The sequence below is a fragment of the Muscardinus avellanarius genome, assembly GCF_963383645.1.
Source record: "Muscardinus avellanarius genome assembly, chromosome: 5".
Lineage (NCBI taxonomy): Eukaryota > Metazoa > Chordata > Mammalia > Rodentia > Gliridae > Muscardinus > Muscardinus avellanarius.
Genome location: NC_137790.1, coordinates 2,145,895 through 2,172,523, shown reverse-complemented (window position 1 = coordinate 2,172,523; position 26,629 = coordinate 2,145,895). Strand labels below are relative to the sequence as shown.

Here is a 26,629-nt window from a genome sequence, read left to right as displayed (position 1 = left end):
TTCTGAAATAAGGTTTCTTAATTGTAAGAATTGGTGGTTGCCCTACAGTCCTGCCAACGTTGTACGAATGAAGAGATGTTGAGATTTGACTGTGGGAAGGCCTCTGCTCCTGGGGTCGGCCTCAGAGCCAAGAGGACACACCCCTCCCCTGGGTGTGCAGGGCCCTGCTTGCCTTCTGGGGAAGGAACGGGATCCATCTTATTTCATGCTCTTTGATTTTCTGGTATCTTAGTGCTCTCAGGATGAAATTATGTAATTATATATGTTTAGAGGAAGAAAACAAAGGTGAAATCCAAAATGTTTATGGTACTTTCTTTGCATCTGGAAATTAAGTGAAATCAGTTTTTCACCCTAGTTACCCAGAAGGTCTTTTGCAAAGTAAGAGACGTAAATGCTTGATTTTTTTTTTTAAAAGACAAAAGAATGTCACTTAAAATTTAATCATCTTTGTCTCTTTAATACTCATCATAAGAGTAACTAGGAGGCTACCATTGGTTTTCTGTTGTAAGGTTTTGTTTGAGACAGGCTGATTTTGTTAATAAAGATGTAGCAGATGTTGAATAGTTGTGAAGCCAGATATGGAGTGTGTATCTCAAAAGCAAAGCATATGCAGCCATTTACAGATAACCTGACGAACACGTAGATAAGAGCAAATGGAAAAGAAAATTGGTTATAATTTTTGTGAATTTCATGGGTCTCCTATGATTGGAAAAATTATAACTTTTTATTCTAATTGGGAATTACTGTACTTAATGAGAATACCCTCTGCTTCCATTCCACTGTCAGTGTGGCCCAGATTGGGTCAGGTTCTTGGATTACTATTTACTGGTCGGCGAGGATCCGGTTCCGTAAAGAGTAAAGATATGCAGGCTTCTATTCTGTATTGTTTAAAATATGATTAAATTTGAAATGAAAGTAAACTTGCCAGGTTTGTATCTAAGATAAAAGTCACACTTCTCTTTATAAAAGAACTGACTGCTGACCTACGTGTTTTACTTCCAGCCTTGATCTCTAAAGGAGATCCTACATGATTAGAACATTTTTATTTTTCATGGCAATGCCCCTTTCTCTCACCTTATTCATCCTGTACATCAGGCCAAAAGACCCTCCGGCATCCTTCCATTTGCTGGATTCGGTGACTGGGAAATGTGACAACTTGACTTTGATACTGCAGGTGTTGATTCCATTCTCATGGTGTACTGTGGAAGGTCATTTTTCACACTATTCTGTAATATAACGCTAGACTAAAACTACTGTATTAAGATTGTTTAAAATGTAAGCATTGAAATTCTGAAAATACACATTTTAAGAAGAATCTTGGCTGTTCCAAACTCGATTCTTTCGCGGTGGCACGTGTGACAGGGAGTGCTAAGGTGAAGGCTTGCTCTCTCTCCCTAAGACCTCCCCTCCTTTTTTTGCTGTAAGGGGGATGAAACCCAGGGGCGTTCCACACCCCGAGCTGCAACCCCTGCCCTATTTTTTATTCTTTTATTTTGAAACAGGGTCCCACTGAGTTGCAGAGGGCCTCACTAAGTAGCTGAGGCTGTCTGCGAACCACGATCCTCCGGTCTCAGCCTCCCAGTGCTGGGACGACCAGCGCGCCCACCACGCCCGGCTTCTAAGCCCCTTTTCGATTCCTAGGCTGTTTGGGACTTCCCACATTCCTACCCAGGAGCCCGCAGGCACCAAACCCCGGGGTCTCCAGGGCTCCCCGCCGGGCCTGCGCTGCCGCCCGCCCTGGCAGGCTCTCAGGTCCCGCTCGGGCTCCTCCAGTGCGGTACCAGCGAGGGCAGAGGTCTCCCGGGCGGCCGCAGGGGCCCGCGAGGCTCCGCCCGGGGCGGGGCTGCCGTCCTTCCGGGCTTGTGGCCCCGCCCCGGAAGTACGCGCCGCGAGCGCCGGCGCGCGGGCTCGACCCGGAAGTGGCTGCGCGGGCTCGGGCGCCGCACGTGCGGTGCCGCCGCCGCCGCCGCGATGAAGTTCGCGTACCGGGTGAGCGCGGCGCGGGCGCGCGGCGGGCTGGCCCGGGGCCGAGGGGCGGTGGCTTGCTCCCCACCTCCATGGAGGGGCGGGAGGGGCCGGCGAGGCGGGCTTCTAGGGATGGGCTGTGGGCGTGGGAGCCGGATGGGACTTGGGCCACAGACGGGCAGCGAGGAGGCAGGTGAGACGGCGTCGCCGAGCCGACCCGGGCATCTCCATCCTCCGCAGAGAGGCGTGTTCTGGAAGCGCGGGTGGTTTGCGCCCCCGGGGGCAAGCCGGACCTGCTACCCTCGCAGGCTGTTCTTTCGGCAGTCACAGCCTGCCGGGTCACGGCCCTGCCTTCTCTCTCCCTCGGGTCGTCTTCCTAGGAGGGCCCAGCTCCCCCAGGTTCCGCCTTCAGGGCGGGCACCATCAGCCCTCTGCCGGACCCAACCTCTGCGCCCACCTATCCTGGTACTGTCCCCGGAAGTGCTCCCGGGGCCTCTGCAGTGCTCAGCGTAAACACAGTGTGCCTTGGGGTCATGTCATCCTCTGTTTAGAACCCGAACTCCTGCTTGCGGTTCTTGGCCACGGCCCACCTACACCTCCGGGTCCTGGGTGGGCTGGCTCCAGCCCAGGTGGCCCCTTCAGGCAGCCTCCCACCCCCTCTGCTGCTCGGGTTCTCAGGCCCCTTCTAAATAAATTTTCCAGCGCGTAGGTACAGCCAGGCTAGGCTTGGCTTTGGTGAGTGAGTAAAGATGCAAGGCGGTTCAGGGGGCCTTGAACCCTGTATGCCCTTGGGGCCCTGCTCCATGGTTGCACCTTTTCTCTCTGAAGCTTGGATCCTGCGCCCTCTTTCCTGCCCTATGGCTCGGTCAGCTGCTTGCTCCTGGGCTGGGGGTAGGCTCCTGAGGATTGGCTTGCTTCTTCCTTCCTTGTCCAGGAAATGCCCCTGAGGATGGACAGGGGTCGTTTGGCCTTGCTCTTTCTGCCACCTCTGCCCCGACGCCTCCCATTCCAACTACTGGAAGTTGTTTCCTTTGTATTAAGACAACTTTGTTTTCCTTTCAGTTCTCAAATTTGCTGGGTACAGTTTATCGGCGTGGAAACTTAAATTTCACATGTGATGGAAATTCAGTTATCAGTCCTGTGGGGAATAGAGTCACTGTATTTGACCTTAAGAAGTAAGTATGTCGAAGTAACTTAATGGCAGTGGCCCCCCCTGTAACCTGCATGTGAAAGCTGATGGCGGTCTTCCTTGTCTTTTTATGGCACCCACTGATTAAGGTAGAATTTCCCACCAATTATGTATTCTTGATTCTAGAGCCTTACCTAGACTGTGTGCACCTAGAGTGCTGTCATGTGTGTCTTGGCTCAGTTTACTGGGAAGGACCCCCTGCCTGTCTTAGAGGTGGTAGCAGGCCAGTTAATCTGTCCACATCAGTGGAGGTCAGGTGGTGCTGGGGGCCTGGAAGCTCCCTTGAACCCTGCTCAGGAGCCTTGATGTTGCCTGGCCTCCTCCCTGGTATGGACTCAGTGTCCAGTTTAGCAGCTGGAAGGCTATTTTTTTTTTTCTTTTCTTTTTCGTACTGGAGATGGAACCGAGGGACATTCTACCTCCGGGCAACTCCCCCAGCCCTATTTTTTATTCTTTATTTTGAAACAGGGCCTCGCTGAGTTGCGGAGGGCCTCACTAAGTAGCTGTGGCTGGCCACAATCCTGGGTCCTCCTGTCTCAGCCTCCTGAATGCTGGGATTGCCACCACGCCCAACTCTGAAGGCCAATTTTGGTTGCTCTGGCTTAGCTCTGTTTCTTCTGAACAAAATGTAATCCCTTCCTGTAGTTTCAAGGATCCAGCTCTTTGTCCTAATTGTTGGGGAGAGGCCTTGGAGCTTCTCCACAGGGTCTGTGTGAGACCTTTTGTTTCGGAGTCTGTTGGGTCCTGTCTGCTCTGTAGCTCCAGGTGGGTGGCTCTGGGCCTCAGCCTCCTGTGTGTACGGTGAGCTCACACGCCACCTCCTCCGCCTACAGGATGTGCCAGGTGCAGTCAGCGGCTGTGCCGCCGTAACTGTTGGCATCTTGCTCAAGCAGCATCTGTGAGGGGCTCTGCAGAGTAAAGAGTGCTCACTCAAGGATAGTGGGAAATAGAGTAATAAGGAAAGGACCTAGTTCTGATTGTTAGAGACTATGCCCCGTTGTTGTGCTTAGTTTTCTGTTTCTATGCATTTTCTCATTTACTTAAAACAAACATACTCATGTACTCTATTTGTGGCCAGTCTTTTGCTGGGTATTTAGCTTGTTTTCAGTTTTTTGGTGTTAAATATGTACAGAATCTTTTTGAGCTAAAGACCTAGAAGCAAAGTTGATCGTGTCCAAAACACATTTTTGTGGCTTTCAGTATATCTTGCCAGACTACGTAGGGGGAGTTTTTCCTCTAAGCATGTCATTTCCTCTTCCTCTGCAGGGAGACTAGAGATGAGCTCTGACACAGTCTTGTCGTGTGGGCGAAGCATGGGCAGGAGGCCGTGTGGGAGGGCGGGCTGCTGCTCTGAGGCTGACCCCTTGTCCCCTTGTCTGGCAACACAAGACCACAGCACAGTGTGGTTTTTTCTTTCCCAGCAACAAATCCGATACACTGCCCCTGGCCACCAGGTACAACATCAAGTGTGTGGGGCTGTCTCCAGATGGCCGCCTTGCCATCATCGTTGATGAAGGTAACTCCCGCACAGGCAGGGCTGAAGGGAGTGGCAGAGGACTGGTGCGGGTGAGAGGAGGCAAGACCGGCTCTCCCGAGAGGGGCTGAGGTGGTCCATTCCTCCTGTGTTTCCATGTCTTGGGCCCTGGTGGAGTCGAGGGCGAGGGTGTACTGAGGGTAGGTTCTGCATCCTCAGTACCGTGAGCCCTTGGTGTCTCCTGGGTCAGCTCTGGGGTTGGTGGCCCTCTGGGCCAGCATTCCAGAGTCCCAGAGTGCACATGCACAGGACCCTCGTGCATGGATGGGGCGCGCATGCGCTCTCTGGGGTGGGCCCCCGTGGCTGCAGGATTGCATTCTGGCTTCTGCAGGGGGCGCCGCTCTGCTGGTCAGCCTGGTCTGCAGGTCCGTGTTGCACCACTTCCACTTCAAGGGCTCCGTGCACAGCGTCTCTTTCTCCCCCGATGGCAGGTGAGGAACCCTGGGCATTGGTGGTCTCCTGGGAGCAAGTCTCGGGGCTGTGGGGCCCCTTCCTGCCCGCGGCTGCTTTAGCCTCCGCCACCGCTGCTTGGCCTTCATCTGGTGGGAAGAGGCATTACTGAACCAGGGCGAGCTGTGCCTGAGGCTTTGTGGTGGTCTCGGCCAGGGTCGGTCCTGGTCATCACCTGTGTTCCTCTTTCTCCTGAAGGAAATTTGTCGTCACCAAGGGCAATATCGCGCAGATGTACCATGCCCCGGGGAAGAAGCGAGAATTCAATGCATTTGTCCTAGACAAAACCTACTTTGGGCCATACGACGAGACCACGTGCATCGACTGGACCGACGACTCTCGGTGAAGCCCGGGAGGCGGGTTGACGGTCTCCTCAGATCAGGGGCGGCCTGTGGTTGCGTTCCGCCTCTCGGGGCATCCGGGCGGGCGGCTGGCTCTTGGTTAGGCTGCGCCCCTCTGGCACTCAGCACTAGAGACAGCAGGACTGGATGGAGCTGAGAAGTGAGTTGTGTTTAGTAAGCTCGCTGTGCTGCGGGAGCTGGCAGGAGCTGCCGGGCCCGCCTGCTACAAGGCCACGGGCTGTGACTGGCCCCAACCCATAGGCGGCTGTGAAGTTTTCTTTTTTTTTTTTTTTTTTTTTTTTTTTGGCGCAGTACCCGGGTTTGAGCCCAGGGGATTCTACCTCTGAGCTACACCCCAGCCCTGTTTTTTCTTTAGTTTGAAATAGGGTTTCACTAAGTTGCAGAAGGCCTCACCTAAGTTTCTGAGGCTGGCTGTGAAGCTGTGATCCTCCTGTCTCAACCTCCCAAGCACTGGGATTACGAGCATGCGCCCCAGGCCTGGCTGATTGCTGTCTTTTTGGGCTGCTTCACATCCTGTTGTGCAGGGAGAGGGTGGAGGTGGCCTGGCTTGTTGATAGGGCTGGCCTTGATCTTTGCTGAACCTGGGCCTTTCGTCAGTCGGGGGAGAACCCCCACTGCATTGTGCCAGTGTCCTGAGTGCCAGCCGGGGCGACACCAAGTGGCTGAGCCACCCTACCTCTGAATGGTGACCCCTGTGACCTGTGCGGTGGCTCTTTACCATTAACAGCATGCACTTGGACTGGAGAAAGACATGCGGTGGCAGGCTGTCCTGGGGGCCCTTCCCGGGCCCAGAGGCGTCTGAGCTGACTGCTGAGCCCCTTCCTTGCTGGCAACCAGGTGGCCCACGGTGTGCTGTAGCGGCAGACAGGCTCGCGTGGCTCTGGACTGCTGGGCGGCGGCGCTCCATCAAGGCTGGGACCCGTCTCCTGTTCTAGGTGCTTCGTGGTGGGGAGCAAAGACATGTCCACCTGGGTGTTTGGAGCCGAGCGCTGGGACAACCTCATCTACTACGCCCTGGGGGGACACAAGGACGCCATTGTGGCATGCTTCTTCGAGTCCAACAGCCTGGATGTACGTCCATGCCCTCTTCCCAGCCCTGTGGTGATGACAACCCAGGGTGGGCTGTGGTCCCCTCCTCAGAGCCTCCATGGCGGTCCTTGGGGCGGGTCAGAGGCCTTGGCAAAGCTGGCGTCTGAGGCCGAGCTGGAGCAAGGGCTCCTGGTGGTGGCACATGTGGCTGACGGGTCGGGTGGTGACCCGCGTGCCCGCCGCACGCTCTCCTTGCAGCTGTACACGCTCAGCCAGGATGGCGCACTGTGCGTGTGGCAGTGTGACACGCCCCCTGAGGGTCTACGGCTGAAAGCCCCCAGGGGCTGGAGGGCGGACCTGCTAGAGCGGGACAAGGAGGAGGAGGAGGACGAGGAGGACGGGCAGCGAGAGACCACCATCCGAGGGAAGGCCACGCCGGCCGAGGAGGACAAGAAGGGGAAAGTGAAGTACTCCAGGCTGGCCAAGTGAGTCTGGGCTGAGGCCGGGCCTCAGTGCGGCTGGCCTCCACCCTGCCTCGAGCCTGGAAGCCTGCACTGCCTTAGCGATCCGCGCTGCCTGTCGGTGAAGGGAAGGGCTGGAGAGCCATGGGCACCCGCCCTGCAGGGCCCAGTGTGGCCGAGACACAAGGGGCCGGGTGGCTTCGGTGCCTTGCCAGCCGGCTCTGAGCACACCCGGGTGCGTCACTGGCTCAGCCTTTCAGGCCCAGGCTGAGAAGCTGCTCCAGATCCGGGGCCCCTGGGAGGCAGGGTTACCATCTGTGGGTTCTTCACCTCTAGCCTGGCTTGCTGTGAGCGTGTTTGGCCCGGGGTGCCTCGCTTGCCCTCATGAGGCTCCTGGCCAGGCATGCCACAGTGCAACGGCCATGCAGGGCGGGGAGTGCGGTGCTCGTGTGGCCGTGGGGTGCGTGACGTCCTCCGGGTCGCGGGAGAGGAAGGGCATCCGTGGTCTGTCTGCCCTTGCCCTCCCCTGGCTTGGAGGAGAGCAGAGGGAAGTGAGGGACGAGGACAGGACGTTGGCGGGGTCGTGTGGGAGCTGAGGCCCAGGGCAGGGCAGGGAGGACACTGTCGCGGCAGGCGGGGCGAGGATGGCGGAGGCAGGTCTGCTGGACTCTAGTGCCGTGGGCATCTTGGACCTCTCAGCTGGGGTCAGAATTTGGGCGGAGGTGCGGGGCTTTCCTGGCGAGGCACTTGCTGGGTGGGGACCACAGGCCCAGTCTAGGAGGGGGCAGGTCTGGGCCCCGGAGCTGCAGGCGGAGCTGCCATAGGGTCACCCCTGTGACCAGGGGGCCTGTAGAGGAGGCGAGGCGCAGGCAGGAAGTGACGCCACACTGCCCCCAGCACGCTGCCTCCGCCTCCCGGTGGGTGTCCCTGTGAAGCCCATCACCCTAGGTATCAGGACAGGAGGCCTGGGGTCCTGGGCTCGGAATGGAGCAGAGTGCGGGGCCCCGGGCACAGCTGGCGTGTGGCCGGCCGAGGCAGGCGGGGGCCTGCTTGTCAAAGGTCCTTCTCCCATGATGCTCCACCGTCATTCAGGTACTTCTTCAACAAAGAGGGAGACTTCAACAACCTCACGGCCGCGGCCTATCACAAGAAGACTCACCTCTTGGTCACAGGCTTTGCTTCTGGAGTCTTCCATCTGCATGAGCTACCAGAGTTCAACCTCATCCACTCCCTGAGGTGCGTCTGCTGTGCTGGGGATTCGCCTGCAGCCTGGCATGGTCCAGGCCACCGCTGTGGTGGAGCCGCCAGGGCGCTGGCCCCCGCCGCGAGCTCTGGTCTGCGTGGGCTGTGGTGTCAGGTGGACTGTGGCATTATTGTTTTCCCTGGTGTTCATCATCTTTGGAATGTGGAAACAGTGTTATTCCAAGAGGCCTTGCGGAGGGAGACGCCTGGTGGGCCAGGCGCCCCTCTGCTAACCAGGCATGGTTCTTCTGTGCAGCATCTCGGATCAGAGGATCGCCTCTGTCGCGGTCAACAGCACTGGGGACTGGATCGCCTTTGGCTGTTCAGGTTGGTTTTCATGCTGGCCCCAGACCAGAGCCTCCGGGAGTGCGCCTGAGGCCAGCCTGGGCCCAGGGCTGGGCTGGAGCCAGAGTGGACCTGCAGGGCTGTCCAGTGCCAGGCACAGCCCCCTCTGGCTGCAGCTTCTACGCAGCACCTGAGTGGCCCTGCCGGGGCTTGTGTAGCGGGCAAGGGTCAGTGTGGTGTCCAGGGTGACTGCTTGGATTTCGTGCCCTGCCGCGGTCCTTGAGCCAGCCTGTGCTCCAGCCACCTGCCCGGTGGGCTGCTCAGTGCCCTGGCCCCCTTGGGCCTGTGCTCAGCAGTGGCGGTGCCAGGCGGCCCAGGCCTGGCCGACAGTCTCAGGGTCAGGTGGGGCCCCGTCCTGTGCCCGCAGGCCTGGGCCAGCTGCTGGTGTGGGAGTGGCAGAGCGAGTCCTACGTGCTCAAGCAGCAGGGCCACTTCAACAGCATGGTGTCGCTGGCCTACTCCCCTGACGGGCAGTACATCGCCACCGGGGGGGACGACGGCAAGGTGGGCGATGGCCAGACCTGGGAGAGGTGGTGGGGCCTTGGACAGCCTGACGCGGGTGGGACTCAGCCGTCTCCCCTGGGCCTCTGAAAGACTGTCACTGTCCAGGGGGCTTGCCATGGTGCGGGCGTGGGAGCCTGTGTGTCCCCCTCTGTGGGCTGTGTCCAAGGTGGCCCTGCCATGCCTGTCCCCACGCTCCGCTGCAGGTGAAGGTGTGGAACACCCTCAGTGGCTTCTGCTTTGTCACGTTCACCGAGCACTCAAGTGGGGTCACTGGTGTGACATTCACTGCCACCGGCTATGTCATCGTGACCTCGTCCATGGATGGCACCGTGCGTGCCTTCGACCTTCACAGGTGTGCTGAGGGCGTGCGTGGGGGGCAGGAGGTGGAGGTGCAGCAGCAGGGCCCCCAGTACAGCGGAGAGCGTTGGAGACGAGCCAGCGAGGCCAACCCCGACCTTTTCCCGAAGGTACCGAAACTTCCGTACCTTCACCTCTCCGCGCCCCACCCAGTTCTCCTGCGTGGCTGTTGACTCGAGCGGGGAGATTGTCTCTGCAGGAGCCCAGGACTCCTTCGAGATCTTTGTGTGGTCCATGCAGACAGGCAGACTCCTTGACGTAAGCGCCATCGTGTCCTCTGAGGCTGTGCTTGAAGGGCCATTGCCGGCCCAGGGTGGGGGTCTCCGCAGACCTGGGAGCAGAGTGCACTGGGGAACAGGCTGCCCTGGTTACAGGAGACTTCTGGTCTAGCCCCCTCCCGCCCCAGGGCCTGGAGAGCCCACAGTGGCCCACCTCCTCAAACCCCTGCCGCTGTAGGTTTTGGCAGGCCACGAGGGGCCCATCAGCGGGCTGTGCTTTAATCCAGTAAAGTCGATCCTGGCCAGCGCCTCCTGGGACAAGACGGTGCGCCTGTGGGACATGTTCGATAGCTGGAGAACCAAAGAGACGCTGGCCCTCACCTCCGACGGTGAGCTGTAGCCAGGGCCACAGTCCTGTGCCCCGCTTCTGTGTGTGGGGGTGGGGGGCGTGAGCACGCGCGCGTGCCACACACACACACACAGGCTGGGTGGGAGGGCAGAACGATACCACATCTAGACATGGCAGCATGGGTTAGTCCTGAGGCCGCCAACGCTCAGCCAGTCTTGGCCCGGCACCCAGCCTGCCAGAGGACAGCTTCTGGGGTGGCCAGCTCTCAATCTACCAGTTACTGTTGCCATGTGCTGACAACACTTCAGCGTTTCCGCAGAAGTGTCAGTGCTCCGCTTGGGTCACGTACCAGGAAGAGCGGCCGTCAGGGACCCCTAGCCTGCCTTCCTTAGGCTGCCTGGGCCCTAGGTAGTCCTCGCTGCCTGTCCTGACTCCAGCCTGTTCGTAGTGCCCACAATTACCTGCTATGATTCAGCCTGGTCTTCAGCGGGGCATCGCCATGGCCTCTGCCCGGCCAGCAGAGGCAGCTCCTGGCTGGCACGTGGGACTTCCTCTGCAGGAGTGTCCTGTGCACAGAGGCAGCCCGTCTGTTGTGCACCAAGCCAGGCCTTTCTCTGAGCCAGGTTTGTTCTCTAGCTCTGGCTGTGACTTTCCGGCCTGATGGTGCAGAGCTGGCTGTGGCCACGCTAAACTCACACATCACCTTCTGGGACCCTGAGAATGCGGTGCAGACAGGCTCCATCGAGGGCAGGCACGACCTGAAGACGGGCAGGAAGGAGCTGGACAAGATCACAGCCAAGCACTCGGCCAAGGGCAGGTGAGTGGCCGGTGCGGCCCCGCCCTCCCCGCCTCCGTTGGCTGTCAGAATCCGCAGCCTCGGGCCTCCCCTGGGCCGGGCTCTTTCAGCACCCTGTCTTTGGGCTCACAGGCTGGAGGTGGGTGGGCCTGAGCCCATGCAGGAGGGAGGCTGAGTGGCTTTGCTGGGGGTAAATGGCACAGCCCAAAGGCTAAATCCAATTCCAAACTTCCGTCACGCCCGTGAAGTAGTCAGCCTGGTATTTAAGACCAAAAGACAAATCGCCCTGCACCGTGCCCTGCGTGAGAGTGGAAACTCAGCTCCCGCCGCGCCCGCGGCCTAGCAGGGCGTGGGCGCTGGGCAGGACTAGGCTCCTCCTCCCAGCAGGGGTCGTGGTGGTGTGGCAGCGAGGTGGGGGGGTACACCTGGGAGGGCTCATCCTGGAACTGAAGGGCCTGGTCAGGAGGGGTGCTCCTGCAAGGGGATTACTGAGCCCCTGGGCTTAGTGAGCACCTGTTCAGTTTCCAGGGCAGACGTAGAGGTAGGGCCGTGAGCTCGCCCGGTAGTGTTGTTAGCTGTAGGAACCGTGGAACTGCCCTGTGCCCGGCCACAGGGTTGCCACCATGCCAGCCCTCCTCCAGGCTCCCGCTCTCCTCGGCCGTGTGCTGGATGCCTGCTGGTGCTCCCTGCGGCTGCATCTGCTCTGGTCCTTGTGGGTCCTCCAGTGGGGATGTCAGCCGAGGAGGGGTGCTGTGAGGGTTCCCGAGCCCTCTAGGCCTCCCGGCCTCGGCTACCTCGTCACATCTGCCACTGCCCTCCACGCCGGGCAGTGAGGGTGGCATCGGCTCCTGCCTTTTGCTTTTGTCCCTGTTTGGGTGTCACACTGGAGGCCCTGCCCTGCCTCAGCACATGGGGAGGTGTGGGCCTAGCCTTGTCTACCTGAGGAGCCACATGGTGGGCCCTGGGGAGCTGTCGTGGCCGTCGGAGGGTGTGGTGTGAGGGAGGCAGGGCCCTGCTCGGGCCTTGCCCCTCCCCGAGCGGGCTGAAGAGCCATGTCCTCCCAGGGCCTTCACTACTCTGTGCTACTCTGCTGACGGCCTGAGCATCCTGGCGGGGGGCATGTCCAGGTTCGTGTGCCTTTACCACGTCCGGGAGCAGATCCTGGTGAAGCGCTTCGAGCTCTCCTGCAACCTCTCTCTGGATGCCATGGAGGTGAGTGGTGGTCACGCACGGGCGCATACCATATTGGGGCCAGTGCCCTAGCCTTCGTGGAGGGTGGGTGGAGGGAGAGGGCGCTGGCTGGCTGGCTGGCACCACAGGCCTTCCTGCCACGCGCAGAGGGAGGCTCCAGCCTCGCTGTCCCGTAAGCACCTGCCCCTCCCTGGCCGGTGGGGAGGGGAACACCTGCAGGAGCCTCTGGCTCCCCGGCCCAGGCCCTTCACGGGGCAGCAGCGCTGTGCGCCGCCCTCTGTTCCTAGGGAGCGTCCTCGGGTCTGGCAGCCTGTGTAGGCCCTGCCTCCGCTCCCTCCGCTCCCGCGCCCTTTACCCTCCGGCTGTGGCACGCTCTGCGGGAGGAGCCTATGGACGGGCGCAGCACCCTTGGGGCCAGGTTCTTAGCACCACGTAGCTGGGGCTCATCCATGGAGGGCAAGGTGTGTGGGCCTCGGCTCCTCTAGGAATTCCTAAACCGGAGGAAGATGACGGAGTTCGGCAACCTGGCGCTCATCGACCAGGACGCCGGGGAGGAGGACGGCGTCGAGCTCCCACTGCCGGGCGTGAGGAAGGGTGAGTGGCCCTGCTGTTCCTGGAGGCAGCCATCGCTCTCTGTTGGGCTGCAGTTGACGCAGTCCGTCGAAGCGTGGTGTCTTGCTGGATTTGGGGGCATCTCCCCAGGCAGGAGCGGCTGCCCTGTAAGTTGCGGCGTGTGACAGCCCTGTCTTGGCTTCATGGCTCAGTGAGGGTTAGAGGCGTCAGTGTCCGCACCTCCTGGGTGTTTGGAAGATTCGGGGGTCACCCATGCCTCGTGATGGGACACCCACTGGCCAGAATGGCGGGGCGCCTGTGTGCAGGCCCCGGCTGCGGTGCTGGGCATGGGTGCCCTCGGGGACGTGTGGTCCAGGTGTGTCCACTGACATGGTGGCCAGGGACACCATGTTTCGCTCAGAGGTCCATGCAGGTCTCACCTGCTGTGTGGGAAGACAGGCCCAGAAAGGCTGCTTTCTGCGTAGGCTCTGCGGGTCTTTGTGGGCAGGGCCAGGGTGCGGGGGTTTGGTATGAGGTTTGAGCCCAGGGAAAGTCTACCTCCAGATTACACTCCCGGCACTTGGTTTTGAAACAGGGTCTTGCTAGGTTGCTGAGTGTCCCACCGGGCTGCCAACCCTGGCCTCGAACCTAACAGTCCCCCTGTCTCAGCCTCCCAAGTATTAGGATTACAGATGTGTGCCCCGTGTTGGGCTTGAGTCTTTCGGTTCTGTGGCCCCGCCCAGCAGGTGGGCCTCAGGTGGCCTGCTGTTGCCAGTTGACAGCTGACTCTGCTGCCCAGTGACTGGTCGGTTCTTTCTTCCAGGTGACATGAGCTCTCGCCACTTCAAACCTGAAATCAGGGTGACTTCACTGCGCTTCTCTCCCACCGGTGAGGCCTGGAGGGGGTGGCTGAGCCCGCGGGGCTGGCCCCCTCCTACTCCCCTTGGGTAGGAGTGAGGCACTGAGCCCCGTGGGCTGCGCGATTGCCTCGTCCCCAGACCTGAGCTTGCACCCGGGAGGGTAGGCCTACGCCTTTCACGCACACCCTCCTCTCAGGCCTTTGGGGCTGTCAGCTGCACATGGCCCCATATGGTGAGCGCTCTGGCACAGGTAGAGCAGGAGCCAGATGAGTGCTAGCTCAGGTGCGCGCTGTGTGTGTCCTGAGAGCCTGCTCACACCCAGCGCCCGAGGGTCCAGCTCCTGAGCCGTGTGGTTTTGTAGCTCAGGTTTTATGGGATGTCACATTTGTTCATTCACGCGTGTACTTTGTGACTGCATCCCAGGCGCCACGGGCCCCTGAGCAGTTGCCACAGGGGCCTGCAGCTCCGAAAATACTTTCCCCAGCCCCTGACTCAAGCAAAGGACACGCGTGCGTCCACGCTCCCCTGAGCTGACGACAGCTCTGGAGGCCTCATAGGCGACCCCGTCAGTCCCTCCAGGGCTGGGGCTTGGAGAGGAAGGTGGCCGCTTCCCCCGTGCCTGTTTTAGACCACAGCATGTACTCGCGCTTTGCTCTGAAAACTGGGCCCCGCACGTGGCTGTTGCTGAGAGCCTTCACTGCTGCTCCGCAGGGCGCTGCTGGGCGGCCACCAGCACAGAGGGACTCCTCATCTTCTCTCTGGATGCGCAGATGCTCTTCGACCCCTACGAGCTGGACACCAGCGTCACGCCCGGGCGGATCCGTGAGGCGCTGCGCCAGCAGGAGTTCACGCGGGCCATCCTCATGGCCTTTCGGCTCAATGAGAAGCAGCTGGTGCAGGAGGCCCTGGAGGCCGTGCCGCCGGGCGAGAGTGAGCGGGCACAGGCTGGCCCTCCCGGCAGGCAGCGCGGAGGGGCGGTGCCACGTCTCCCCGCGCACGCGTTCTCTGCAGGTAAGCGCGGCTCTTCCTCTTGCAGTTGAGGTTGTCAGCGCTTCTCTCCCTGAGCTGTACGTCGAGAAGGCGCTTGAGTTCTTGGCTGCCTCCTTTGAGTCGTCTCGCCACCTGGAATTCTACCTCGTGTGGACACAGAAGCTGCTCCTGCTGCACGGACAGAAGCTGAAGTCCAGGTACGGCGCGCTCCCACAGGGTTGGGCTTGCGCCGCGTGGCCCCAGTGGCGGCTGCACCTGACGGCGTCTCTCTGCAGAGCAGGGCGCTTGCTGCCTGCCGTCCAGTTCCTTCAGAAGAGCCTCCAGCGGCACCTGGATGACTTGGCGAAGCTGTACGTGCTGGGCTTTGGCGGGCAGGGCGGGCGTGACAGAGGCAGGGCAGAAGGTTCTGGGGTTGGAGGTGCATGTTCTCCCTCTGCTGGAGCGACGGGGTGGCTGCTGAAGGAAGGACATCCCGAGCGCTCGCTGCAGTGGCATGAGCCCGAGGCAGGGTTTGGCTTCACGATCCTGGCCTGGGCAGTCTGTCCTAAATTTGCATGTCGCCTGCTTGAGCGGTAGGGCTGGCCACAGGGCCTCGGGCAGGCAGCTGGATTCCTGGGTGTTTGTGCCTGGCTCCCTGGCAGGGAAGCAGGCAGATGACAAGGCCCCACCGATTCCTCTGCAAGGTTGTTGCTCTTTTGGGTGCTTCCTGTGGCGCCCTCACAGCTTGTCCTGTTGGGGACATCGCCTTCTCTTTCACCAAGTAGCTGGGCTCCTGACCAGCTGGTCTCTGCCCTGTCCACTGTTCTGAGTCCAGCACCTGGGCTGAGCTTGGAGTCTGGCTAAGCCTGTGGTCCTTGGGGTCCTCCTATGTGTCCTTGACACTTCCCCATCTGAGTCCCAGAGTCTAGAGCGGGCTCTGCCTCTGCATCTCCTGCCTCCCCACAGGAAGTCGGGCCGGGAGAGGGCTGGCCACTGCGATCAGGCCAGGCTGCCCTGGCCGAAGCCTCCCGGGCGGCACAGCTCTGTAGAGGGCAGGCCTGCGTCCTGTTAGACTTGCTCCTTGTCTGGCTATCTGCCGTGTGCAGGGTAGGGGAGGCTCCTCGTAGACAGCCAGGGCGTGGCTTTTCCTCGGCCTGTTCCCTGGGCTCTGCTCCCTCTTGGGTGCGGATGACCCTTGACTGCTTTTTGTGCCGGCTGGGAATGAACTGAGTCAAGGGGCACCTCTGCTCTCTAAATGGCTGTGGTGGGAGAGCCTGGCAAGGAGGGTCGGCCAGTTGCTTCTCCGGGTAGCGAGGACAGAAACCAGATCGCTTGTGCAGGAAGAGGGGAGGTGTGAGTGATGGGGCGGCAGGGTGGGCCAGGACTCTGGGTGGAGTGGAGACATGCTTGGCCTGAGCCAGTGCCCATGTCTACAGCTGTGACTGGAACCGCTACAACATCCAGTATGCTCTGGCAGTCTCCAGACAGCGGGGCGTGAAGCGTGCCTTGGAGCCACAGGGCGCCGTGGAGGGCGCCGAGTCATCTGATGACGACAGTCTGCACCTGCTCAGCGGGACCGGGGAGGAGGCAGCCATGTGACGGAGAGCCGGCGCCACTGCAGTGTGAAGGCTTGCCGGGTCCACCGGCCGGGGCCTGGGCCTGGGAAGTGGGAGACCGCGGAGAGCCCGCTCCCCTGTGTGGACCACGTGCATGGGGACGGCGAGCTGGCCCTCGGTGCCAGGCTGCCAGTGGTGTGCAGCAGGCCCAGGGTCTACCAGTGTGGACATCACAGATGCTACCTTACGGAGAGGTAAATAGGTTCGAGTTTGTATACTCAAACTTTGTGAGAATTATTTATATTTTTAATACAAAGTTCTGATGATGAACTTTGGGGTAAAAAATATGGGGTTTTCTAAAATGTGAGGATTAAGTCTAAACTCTGCATTAAAAATGTTTACAACATATCTTATGTGTGGGAAGCTCAGTGTCAACAGGCGATCAGCCAGCAGGGCAAGGTGGGCAGTGTGCAGCTGCCGGTCCAGGCCTGCCGTCCTGGTGATCTGCAGACATCTGTGAACATGGAGCCGGCACAGGCCAGCCCCTGAGCGGCTCCTCAGACCTGCCGTGCCTGCCTGCATGCCTCCCCCAGGCCACGGGTGCCCATGGCTGGGCCCCCTGTTGCTGGCCGGCGCCCAACTCCGGCTCTTCTGGGAAGTGGGGCTGAGCCATGCCGCCTGCCTTCCCAGCTGGCCACGCACGGGTCTGCGCTGTCATCATGAAACTCCCAGGGCACCTTGTGTTCTTCTATCACCTGGAACGTGCTCGGACCCTCATGGAGATGCAGACCTGGTGCCCTGGTGTTCCGCTTCAACGCTGTCTGTGTGCAGCAGACTGGGAAGTGGTCAGCCGCCCGTGTCCTGGCCTGAGTGACGAGCTGGAGGTGGAGTGCCGCAGTGTGGCTGGGAGCCAGTGCCCTGGCCCCAGGCCCTTGAGTCGGGGTCCGCCTGCCTCATGCAGCATTTCCTTTCCCGAGAGTGGAGCCACTTGGGGTCCTAGCAGTTAGTGTTCTCCAAGGGAATTGTTTGGGCAACATCCTGGACCCCAATAAAGGCATTTGCTCATGCCCCCCATGCTGTGTACTCCAAGGCCTGTAGGTTACACCAGCTTTATTTACATTTGGTCTCCTCATTAAAGGGAAGGGTACTCCCCATCTTAAGACCCTAAGTGAAAACACCAGCCTGACAATGGGTGTCTGAATGTGCCAGGGTAGCTGCAGGCGCTTTCCTCGGCAGCTCCCCAGGTCCATCCCCAGGCGGGAGGGGGTAAGGACCCAGGCCTCACGGAGTGAGCTGTTAGGAGCTCATGTTGGTTGTAGCTTATGACATCTTGTTCCTATTGGCCTAGTTCCCCTCTATCTTGTAGCAATTACCAGTAAAGTTTTAGTGATGGGCACGTAGGACCCTATGGAACATCACCTGCTGCCCAGCTCTCCAACAGTGACCACCTGGGCTGCTCCAAGAGCCTGTTTGAAACTGGTGGAGCAAGGGTAAGAGGCAGACGGCCTACCAGGAGGTCGGCTCGGCGCGGGGCGCCTGGACGGCAGGGAGGGGGCACCGGAGATTCGTCGGCGACTGTGATTTTAGCCCAGGGGCATGTTCAGGCAGTGACCCTGGGACTGTCCCGCAGAAATCTCCCGGGAGTGGCAGAGGTCCTAGTCACCGGGCGGGCGCACTGGGCACGCGCGGGCCCGCCCACCAGGCGGGGGGCGTGTCCTGGGCTCCGTCGGCCCTTGCGCACGCGCGGCCCCGCCCACGGCGCTCTCGGGGGAGGTGGGTGGGGCTTCCTCGGCGCACGCGCGGCCCGCCCGCCGGTGCTAGCCGTCGGAGCAGGAGCCGCTCTGGGTCCTTTTCCCAGGGCGCCGCGGCGCGTGACCCGCTGACCCCGCCGTCCCCGCGTCGCCATGGCGGCCCTCAGGGCCCTGGTGGCCCCGAGGCTGGCGGCCTCGGCACTCGCGCTGCTCCCCGGCCGTCCGCAGCCGCCGCCTCCCCACGGCGCGGCCTCCCGGCGCGCAGCCCTTCACGGCTCTGCGCCGTGCCCTGGGGCCAAGGTCGCGCTGGTGAGTGGGGTCCGCGCCCTGCCCAGCGCCCGCTGCCCAAGGTCGGCTGCTCCTCTGCCCAGCGCGCCGCCCGAGGTCGTCGCTCCCTCTGCCACCTCCCGCCACTCTGGTCCAGCTCGGCCGCCTGGGGGGCTGGGTGCGCCTCTGCCCCCTGGTCAGCGCCCCTCTTCCGGCAGGTGCTGTCGGGCTGCGGAGTCTACGACGGGACCGAGATCCACGAGGCCTCGGCGTAAGTGCGCAGCGGGGCCTCCGCTTTGCAGAGAGCTCGTCTGGGTAGTGGAACGTGGCAGGCGTTGTGCCCACTTTGATAGCGCCGAACATCCCACCGCTGGGCTTTGCAGTGGCGCACACTGCCCAAACGTGGGTCACGTTTGAGCTGCATTTTTCAAGTGTTTCTTGAGCCCGGGAGCTCCCTTCCGTCCAGTCTCCCGCTGCACCTTGGGCGGGGGTGTAAGGCCATCGTCTATGTGGCTGAGTAGTCCGCAGCCTGTGAGGCTCTCCACAGGCAGATTGTCCTCCCCTGGTTCAGGTGGGGAGGCCAGGGAGGCTGTGTCTCTGCAGGGCAGCTGCCTGGAGTGACCCGGGCACATGAAGGGCCAGGATACACTTTCCTTGTTTGGGCATGGGGAGAAAGAGAGGCACCAGGATCCAGCCAGGGAAAGGTGGGGGAACTCCAGGCAAAGGAGAGGCCCCGTTTGGGGTGCCTGAGAGAGCAGGGCCAGAAGCTGACTGAAAGTTATTGCCCTTCGTGCCTCAGTTTCCTCCTCTGCAGGGGCAGTAAGAGTGCGGTGTCTAGGCAGGATTGGGGAGCTCCTGTGTGCTGGCATTTGGAATGATGGCGGGTGCAGAGGAAACCCTGCTTACTGTCCACTGTGGCCACACGTCTTGTTGCTCTTGGGGACAGAGCTCCTCCTGGCCCGCTCTGCATGTCTGCTGTCTCCATGGCTCGCCGCCCCCACCCTTGGCGGGAAGGTTGGGGAGGCCAGGGATTGGATTCCTAGGTAGTGACCAGAAGCCCTGCGTATGTTGCATACACTGCCGTTCTTCACTGTGGGAGGACCCCCCTGGGCGTCCTGCAGTAAGCCGAGCGGGCCTCAGGTAGGGACAGAGCGCCTGGCTTGGGGACCTGGGCACCGCCAGGCTGTGGCTGCAGCCCCTGCACTCACCTGTAAAGGGGCTATTGGAGCCAGGTGGGCCTCACCTGCTTCCAGGATCCTGTTCTCGCCCATCCAGGAGCAGTGACTTAGAGCCACCAGCATCCCAGTGGTCAGCAAGCTCACCGTGACTGCGCAGCAAGTCGGGTGCCCCCACACTGGGGATCCGCACCCACCGCTGCACTGAAATCCCACTTTAAAAGTGCACCATTAGCCGGGCGTGGTGGCGCAGGCTTGTAATCCCGTGCTTGGGAAGCAGACACAGGAGGATCGCGCAGGTTCAAAACCAGCCTCGCTGGCTTAGGAGACCCTGTTTCCAAATAAAATATAAAATAGGTCTGGGAGTGTATCCCAGAGGTAGAAGGGCATCCAGGAACCCCAGTACCACATACACAAAAAAGTGCACCATGAACAAGTCTTCTGGAGGGGCACGTTCTGAAGTGTTGTCTGTGCTTTTCTCCCGTACAGGATCCTGGTGCACCTGAGCCGGGGAGGGGCGGAGGTCCAGATCTTCGCCCCTGACGTCCGTCAGATGCACGTGATTGACCACACCAAGGGGCAGCCATCTGAGAGCGAAAGCAGGTGTGGGGCGGGGCTGGAGACGCAGGAGAGCCCCCGCACCGCACATAGCCCCTGCAGTGCAGCCTTTGTGGCTAGCTCTGCTCACTGGTCGCCCGAGTGTGTGCAATACATGCATGGCCTTCAGAGCAGTGGTCCTCAGCCTGCTCTGGAAGTACGCTGCTATTGCTCAGAATGTCTCCTATGCCCAAACTTACCAAAAGAGCAGAGTGCCCGGCATGTGGCCCCCTGCTAAGTCAGTGCTTGTACTGTTGTTTTCAGTTGCATGGCGCTGCTCAGGTTGGTGGCCCCTTATGCACTCGTTTGGGCTCCAGATCCCTTTAATTCATCCCAGCAGCACCCTGTCCTGAGCCCTGTCCCTGCTCTGACTGCGGGCCATGCCCCAGGCGCCTCCCAGCCAGGCTCACAGGGAGAAGCGGGGGCTGAGGTTTGAGGGGTGAGGGACAGCTCTGTCTCCAGGGGATTGCCACTGGGACCCCTGCCGTGTTTCTCTGCCTGGGACACTGGCATCTAAGTCCTCTCCCTGTTCCCCTGCCCACCAGCCTAGGGTGTCAGTAGCTTTCTGTCGGGGCTGGCCCTCAGGTGACGCGGGCATCCTGGTGTGGCTTCTCGGCTTCCTCCCTCTGTCCCTCCTTCCTCAACTGTCTGCCGTAGAAGCTTGGAGGGCCCTCTGCTCCTGTGAGGGCTCCGCAGGTTCAGGGTCGTAGAACCCTCTCACCCTTTCCAGGCAGCAGCTGGGAGGTGTCCACGTGTCGGCTGAGGTGTGGGCATCTGTGCCCTGGCCCCGCCTGCACACTCATCCTCTGTGTGGCCCGTTCTTGCGCAGGAACGTTTTGGCGGAGTCGGCAAGGATCGCCAGGGGCAAGATCTCTGACCTGGCCCAGCTGAGCGCAGCCAACCACGATGCTGCCATCTTCCCCGGAGGCTTCGGAGCCGCCAAAAACCTGTGCGTGTGGGAGGGTCGGGCCTGCTGCGCGTGCCTGCTGATGGGGAGCGGCTTTGGGGGACACACACCTACGTTCCTGTTAGGCAGCTTGTGTGGCACCGGGGAGAGGGAGGGCCTGGCTTGCGCTGCTGTTTGAGCTGTTGCCCTAGGAAGCAGCCCGTGGGCGGTGGGCCCTAGCAGCCCGGCGACAGTCTCGGCTGGGCTCCTCGTGGGGATCTCTGTATTTCTCTCTCTTTTCCTATGCTGCTGGCCTAGTTACACCCCTCCCTGAGGGGCAGCACGCTGCAGACTCTCCACTGAGAGCCGCTCTGGAGCCCTGCACAGTCCCAGGGCCGTTCACCCCATGCCGTCCCGGGAAGCTTCCGTGCTGCAGTAGGGTGACGGCCCTCACCTGCAGGCCCATGGCGTGCCTGCTGGTGGCGGACAGCCTCTGCTGACAGGCGTGCCTGCGAGCTCCGTCCTGGGCAGAGCCTCCTACTGGCTACGCCGCCTGGGGCACCTCAGGCACCGTCTCCCCACGCACACAGCCAGGCCCCCCTCTCCCTGGGCCGGGCCCCAGCCACGCCCCCTTTGGCTCCTCGCCCTCCTCTGCTGCGGGTGCTCTTTGGGGTCCAGTGCTGCTCCCCGACGCTGAGCCTGGGCGGCCTCCCCCAGCCGGCCGCCTCCTGTGCATCTCGGTGCTGCAGTGCTGACCTGCTCCCTCGCCGCCGCTCGAGGCCACCTGGCTCTTCCCCATGCTCTCCCCTGTGCTGTGTGCCCGCATCGGGGTTTTGGGTGGGAGCCCTTCTCACGAGTAAGTTCAGCGCATGGGCACCTGCTCAGCAGGTGCAGAGAGAGTGCCCTCAGGGCCAGCAGGTGGCAGGCGTCCTGCAGTAACAGTCCTGGCATGGGGGGCCGAGCCCTGGCTTTGCGGGACAGTGAGTTTCTGGAGAGGAGCGCTCCCGCCTTTAGATTTGCAGGGTTCCGGCAAGGCGCACGCCCTGAAGGCAGGGGTGCCTCTCACTCCCCAGCTGGCTGTGAACCCAGGGCGTTCTACCTCTGTTTTATTTTGAAATGGTCTAGCCAAGTTGCCGAGGCTAGTCTTGAACCTGTGCCCCTCCTGCCTCCGCTTCGAGGTGTTGGGATTACAGGTTCCAGGTAGGCACCGCGCCCGGCTCAGGCAGCAGCTCTTGATCTCCACACCGAGGGGACAGAGGTGGCACCTCGTTGAATGTTTGTTTCCTGGTTGAAGCAAGTGTCTTGGTCCACTTTTAGGCTGGTTGTGTTTCCTTTCCACAGCCCTTTTGGAGGGCTGCCCTGCTGCCCTGGCCTGGTGGGTGTGGCCTCGGGCTGTCCTGCTGGCGCCTGGGCCCTCCCACCTGCCTCCCTTCCCTGCTGCTCTGGAGAGTCCGGGAGAGGGGTGTAGAGTTAGGAGGTTAGGGTAAAGTACGCGTGCGCCTCCCCACGTGCTTCGTACCCTTGCAGTCGCTGAGGCCTTCTGGGGCTGTGCTGAGCTCCCAGGGTGGGGTGGGACGCTCCAGGGGCGGAGAGGCCGGTTGCAAGGCTGCTGAGCAGGGCCCCTCTCGTGGCAGGAGCACCTTCGCCGTAGATGGGAAAGACTGCAAAGTCAATAAGGACGTGGAGCGGGTCCTGAAGGAGTTCCACAGCGCCGGGAAGCCCATCGGGTGCGTAAGGCCTGCGGGGTGGGGTGGGAGGGCGCCAGCCTCTGGCCCTCAGCCGGGAGTCGTCGCTTGAGCGTGTGGGCTGGACATCATTTTCTTGTTTTAACTGAGCAGTTCTTGAGATTTCTGAGTGCCTTACAGCTCCGAAAGTTCTGTGGTCTCATTAATTTCTTCTTCTGATGAAACTGGAAGGAGGGAGCTCCTCCCCCACCACATACTTTCAGAATTGTACTGTCTTCCAGAAGCACCGTCGTCCCCTCGGTCCCAGACTTGATCTCTCCGGTTCTTGGTCAGAGGTGCCGTTTCCATCAGCACTCGCACTACTGTGACTCACAATACTTGACCACAGCTTAGAGGCAGGACACGGTCCCGCTGCTAGGACTTCTTCCTAGCAACTGAGTCCCGGCTCCAAAGCGGCTGCCTTGCCCGTGACGTGAGGCCTGGGCGACGTTCTAAATTCAAACCATAATCAAGCCCCTCAGCTGCTTCCGGCAGCCGGGGCTCCGGCTGCCCAGGGTCTCAGCCATGCACGCTCCCCTGCACCCAGCGAGTGAGGGCAGTGTCCTGAGGCCGGGCCCGCACGGGGTCCTGGGGGCTGGCGGTGCTGGTCAGTGTACCCTGGGCGGCCGCGTGGCTGGTGGCGCCTCGTGAGGGTTTTGTCTTCATGGCTGCCGCCCTGCTCCTCAGTCCTTGAGGGCAGCACTGTCCTCGGGTCGGTGCAGCACAGCGGGCCCTGTGCGCCGGAGTCTATCCCTGAGCTGGAGGAGCCCTTCTGAGCATGACAGGCAGGTGCATGGTGGAGGAGAGCCTGCTAGGCTGCACAGGGGCCGGTGTCCATCACGTGGCCAGCTGCTGGGTCCCCACAAACTGGGTAGGCGTGGCTGCCTTGGCGCCCCATCTGAGTGGGGCGGTTCACTCCCGTCTCTGCTTTACCAGCTCCCGCCACTCACCCAGCCTGGGGGCCGCGGGCGCCTCATCCTCCTCGGTGCCGGTGGGGGGCTTCCTGTGGCTGCTGCGGTGTGGGGGCAGGGCCACGCTTCACTTGCACGCCTGCCCTCGGTGCAGAAGCACTCACGTGGGAGTGCGCCCCGAGGAGGTTCTTGACTAACTTGAAGTCAAGAGGGCAGGCCAAGCCGGCCAGCCTGGCGGGCTGCTGGACACGTCTCCTGGGTGGGCGGCCTGTGGCTGAGGCCCACACAGGGTCCCGGCCTGGCGGGCTCCTTGCTCAGGCTCACACAGCACTGCTTCCTCTGCCGCGGCTCTGCTGCCATCTCACGTGGAGCCTGGGGGAGGGCAGGGCGGGTCCCCAGGACAGGGCGAGGCAGCCCAAGCAGAGCCAGCCCAAGCAGAGCACGTCCTCAGCCCAGCAGCTGCAGGAGGGCGGCGAGGGGTGTGCAGCAGGCACACACAGCTAGGGCCTGTGCCTCAGGGTGCCTGACAGGTGCCCTCTGGTCTCTGCACACTGGACGGCCGCTGCGTGGGTCAGAGGTCAAGCAAGCCTGCTGCCGTGTCCCTGCGCCTGTCCACCTGTCGTGCCCCCGCCCCAGACAGCATCTGGTCTGAGTAGTGAGCACAGCTGTGCTGTCCACGGCTGGAGACAGACGCCCAGGACTCGCAGGGCCGAGGCGCCCCCCCCCCCCGTCCCTCTTGAGGCCGCTCCTGCAGCCCTGGACTGCGGTGGCCACTGTGCCCTCGGGGTCGGCCCCACCCCGGGCCTGGCTCACGCGCCTCCCGTCACCTTCCAGCTTGTGCTGCATTGCGCCCGTCCTGGCCGCCAAAGTGCTCAGGGGTGTCGAGGTCACCGTGGGACACGAGCAGGAGGAGGGCGGCAAGTGGCCATACGCAGGGACCGCAGAGGCCATCAAGGCCCTGGGCGCCAAGCACTGTGTGAAGGGCGTGACCATATCCTTTCTGGCAGCTGGGGTCCCGAGGTGGTCCCTGGGGCGTGCCTCGGCATCTTCCCCGGGGCGTCCTATTGAGGGTGTCCCCGGGCAGGGCACAGCTGGCTCTCCAGCAGCCAGTGAGGAGTCTCTGTGTGCCTGCTGGTCAAGTGCTCGGTGAGTGTCCTTGAGCCACACGTCCCAGGTCAGGAGCGCGGCCAGATCGCCTGGCCTCTGACCCCGAGCACCACGAGGGGCGGTCACCTTGCAGGGAGCGGGTGGGCCAGGCTTGAGGAGACCGGGGGGCGACGGGGCCACAGCTGGCCAGGCTGTGAGCTTCAGGCCTCTTGTCTTGCATACACTTGGGGTGGAAGCCAGTTCTGCTGAGTGGCACAAAGGCACGGTGGTGGGGCCTGTGGGCAGAGGTGGCGCCGGGAGCACCTGCCCGCTGTGGGGCGCTTCCAGCGGGCAGGGCTCTCGCCTGGGTCCCCTCTGGGCCTTGCTAGGTGATGTTTCCCCTAACTTCTGTGCACGAAGCTCACGTCGACCAGAAAAACAAGGTGGTCACGACCCCGGCCTTCATGTGTGAGACTGCGCTCCACCACATCCACGACGGGATTGGCGCCATGGTGAAGAAGGTGCTGGAACTCACGGGGAAGTGAGGGCTTGCGTCCGCCTCCTCCCCGCCCAGGGGCCGTGGCCCTTCGCCTCCAGCAGGAATCGCTTTTCTCTTTAGGATGTAGTTGTTTTCTGCCTACAGAGGGGCTTTGCTGTGCCGCCGAGGCTGTGCGAGGTGGCCAGTCTTTGATTTGCTGGACTCTTCGGGGACAGGCGGAAGGTGTTGGGCTCCTCTGTCCCCAGGATTGAGAGCTGAGCCAGCTTTTCCAGGCAGAGAATCAGGCCAAGAAATTAAAAACAAATAAATACTATTTTGCATCCTTAGAATTGGTGGTTCCAAATACTTGGTTTGGGAAAGAAAAAAAGTTGAAGTTATAAGCCTCATAATCAGGAAACAAGAAGTACCTTGTTTATGGATAGAGGGAATTCCTCTAGTCTGTAGTAAATACGTGCTCATCAGAGTAAGGGAATTCCTATAGCAGTCGGGCCCTTTAACCACAGAGGGCAGGCTGTCTCCAAGCTGGAACTTCTGACAGCTGTGTTTCAGGTGTCCTGAAAGTGGTGAGTGGGTGTGTAAGGAGGTTCCTTACGTCGGCTCAATTCTCTTAATTTTGGGAGAAAGGGAAGTGGCAGCTCTCTAGCCTCTGATTGGCCTGCTGAGTGGTGCTGTAGAGAGGGATAAAGAACGGGCACTGGTGGCCGGCCGGCGCAGCTTCGAGTGTGAGCTCGGCTTGCGGGAGCGTCTCTGGCACTCCATCCAGAACTCCCTTGTTTCTGGGCTGGTGGGCGAGGGATCTGCCTCCCTGGGCTGGTGGGTTGGTGCTGGCTGGCTCTGGGCAGCCCTGGTGGGGTGAGCCAGGGAGCCTGCCGGGGCCCTGCGAGCAGGACCACACCCTGCCCAGCACTGGAGAGCAGCTCCTCGTTCTTCCTCCGTGGACCCTGGCCTTTGTTGGTCTGTCTTTATCCTGCCATAGCTGAGCCTCAGAAGGGCTTGCGGGGCCAGAGCCTGCCGCACCCACCAGGGCAGCCGGGTGAGGTGGAGCTTCCCAGGCCTCTGACACTGAATCAGGCTCGGGCCCCCTGCCTCCCGTCTCGTGGGGAGGGCACCCCAGAGCCGACTGCCCGTGGGCGTGAGGGCTCAGCGCACCTGCGACACGCCAGCCCCGGATTTGAACTCACTCCTCACTGGCTCTTGGTGTGCCGCCCAAGGGCAGGCAACTGGAGGGGGAAGTAAGAACTCACCAGAAACCCGGGAGGTCTGTGCAGCTCAGAGGCTTCGCGCGTCCCTGTGGACAGCCACTGACGGCGTCTCTGCTCACACGGAACCTGCCCAGCGCAGCAGCACAGCACGTCCAGCCAGCCTGCGGCCGAGCCCAGCCCCGGGAGGTTCCCTGCCACGTCCACTCCACGGGCTTGCCTGGGCCTGGGTGTGGGCTGAGCTGGGGCACGGGCCCCAGCTGGACGGCACGAGGACCATGGGGTAGAGATCATTCTGGGTCCTTGGAGAGCCCAGGGAGGGGCCGCTGCAGAACAGAGCAGGGGCCCCACCATTGGCCATTAGGCAGTGAGCGAGCCTTCCGCAGGCTGGGCGGTGGTCTAGGTGATGGGGTACCATGGTAAACCTGCCTGCCTTTGTGTTGGAGGGCAGCGCACAGCTGGACACTGGAGCTGGGCGGGGGCCAGGGCTGAAGGAGCAGTGCCAGGTGTGGGTCAGGGGACAGGCCTAGTGAAGGGGATCCCGCCCGGGGGGGCCAAGGGCAGTCGAGGGGTGCTGGATGCCTGGAACCAGGCCTTGTCCTCTG

The 26,629-nt window shown here is 61.4% G+C and overlaps 2 protein-coding genes across 2 annotated transcripts; both read left to right on the top strand.

The window, feature by feature from the left end:
• Positions 1 to 1,971: 1,971 nt before the first annotated feature.
• PWP2 (PWP2 small subunit processome component) lies at positions 1,972 to 15,972 on the top strand (the record flags this gene model as incomplete). The annotated part of the gene is made up of 22 exons (XM_080696046.1): positions 1,972 to 2,158; positions 2,274 to 2,485; positions 3,028 to 3,140; positions 4,576 to 4,670; positions 5,020 to 5,119; positions 5,337 to 5,480; positions 6,436 to 6,571; positions 6,788 to 7,014; positions 8,083 to 8,226; positions 8,489 to 8,559; positions 8,945 to 9,081; positions 9,285 to 9,433; positions 9,549 to 9,696; positions 9,895 to 10,045; positions 10,642 to 10,822; positions 11,866 to 12,013; positions 12,478 to 12,586; positions 13,368 to 13,433; positions 14,116 to 14,334; positions 14,441 to 14,591; positions 14,670 to 14,744; positions 15,810 to 15,972. The coding sequence occupies 22 exons, from the start codon at positions 1,972 to 1,974 to the stop codon at positions 15,970 to 15,972; spliced, it is 3,126 nt and encodes a 1,041-aa protein (XP_080552172.1).
• A 1,782-nt stretch (positions 15,973 to 17,754) lies between these two features.
• GATD3 (glutamine amidotransferase class 1 domain containing 3) lies at positions 17,755 to 24,871 on the top strand (the record flags this gene model as incomplete). Its single annotated transcript, XM_080695871.1, has 7 exons — positions 17,755 to 17,989; positions 18,166 to 18,218; positions 19,612 to 19,725; positions 20,549 to 20,668; positions 22,240 to 22,332; positions 24,075 to 24,225; positions 24,716 to 24,871. The coding sequence occupies exons 1-7, from the start codon at positions 17,834 to 17,836 to the stop codon at positions 24,869 to 24,871; spliced, it is 843 nt and encodes a 280-aa protein (XP_080551997.1). The 5' UTR covers positions 17,755 to 17,833.
• Positions 24,872 to 26,629: the final 1,758 nt, after the last annotated feature.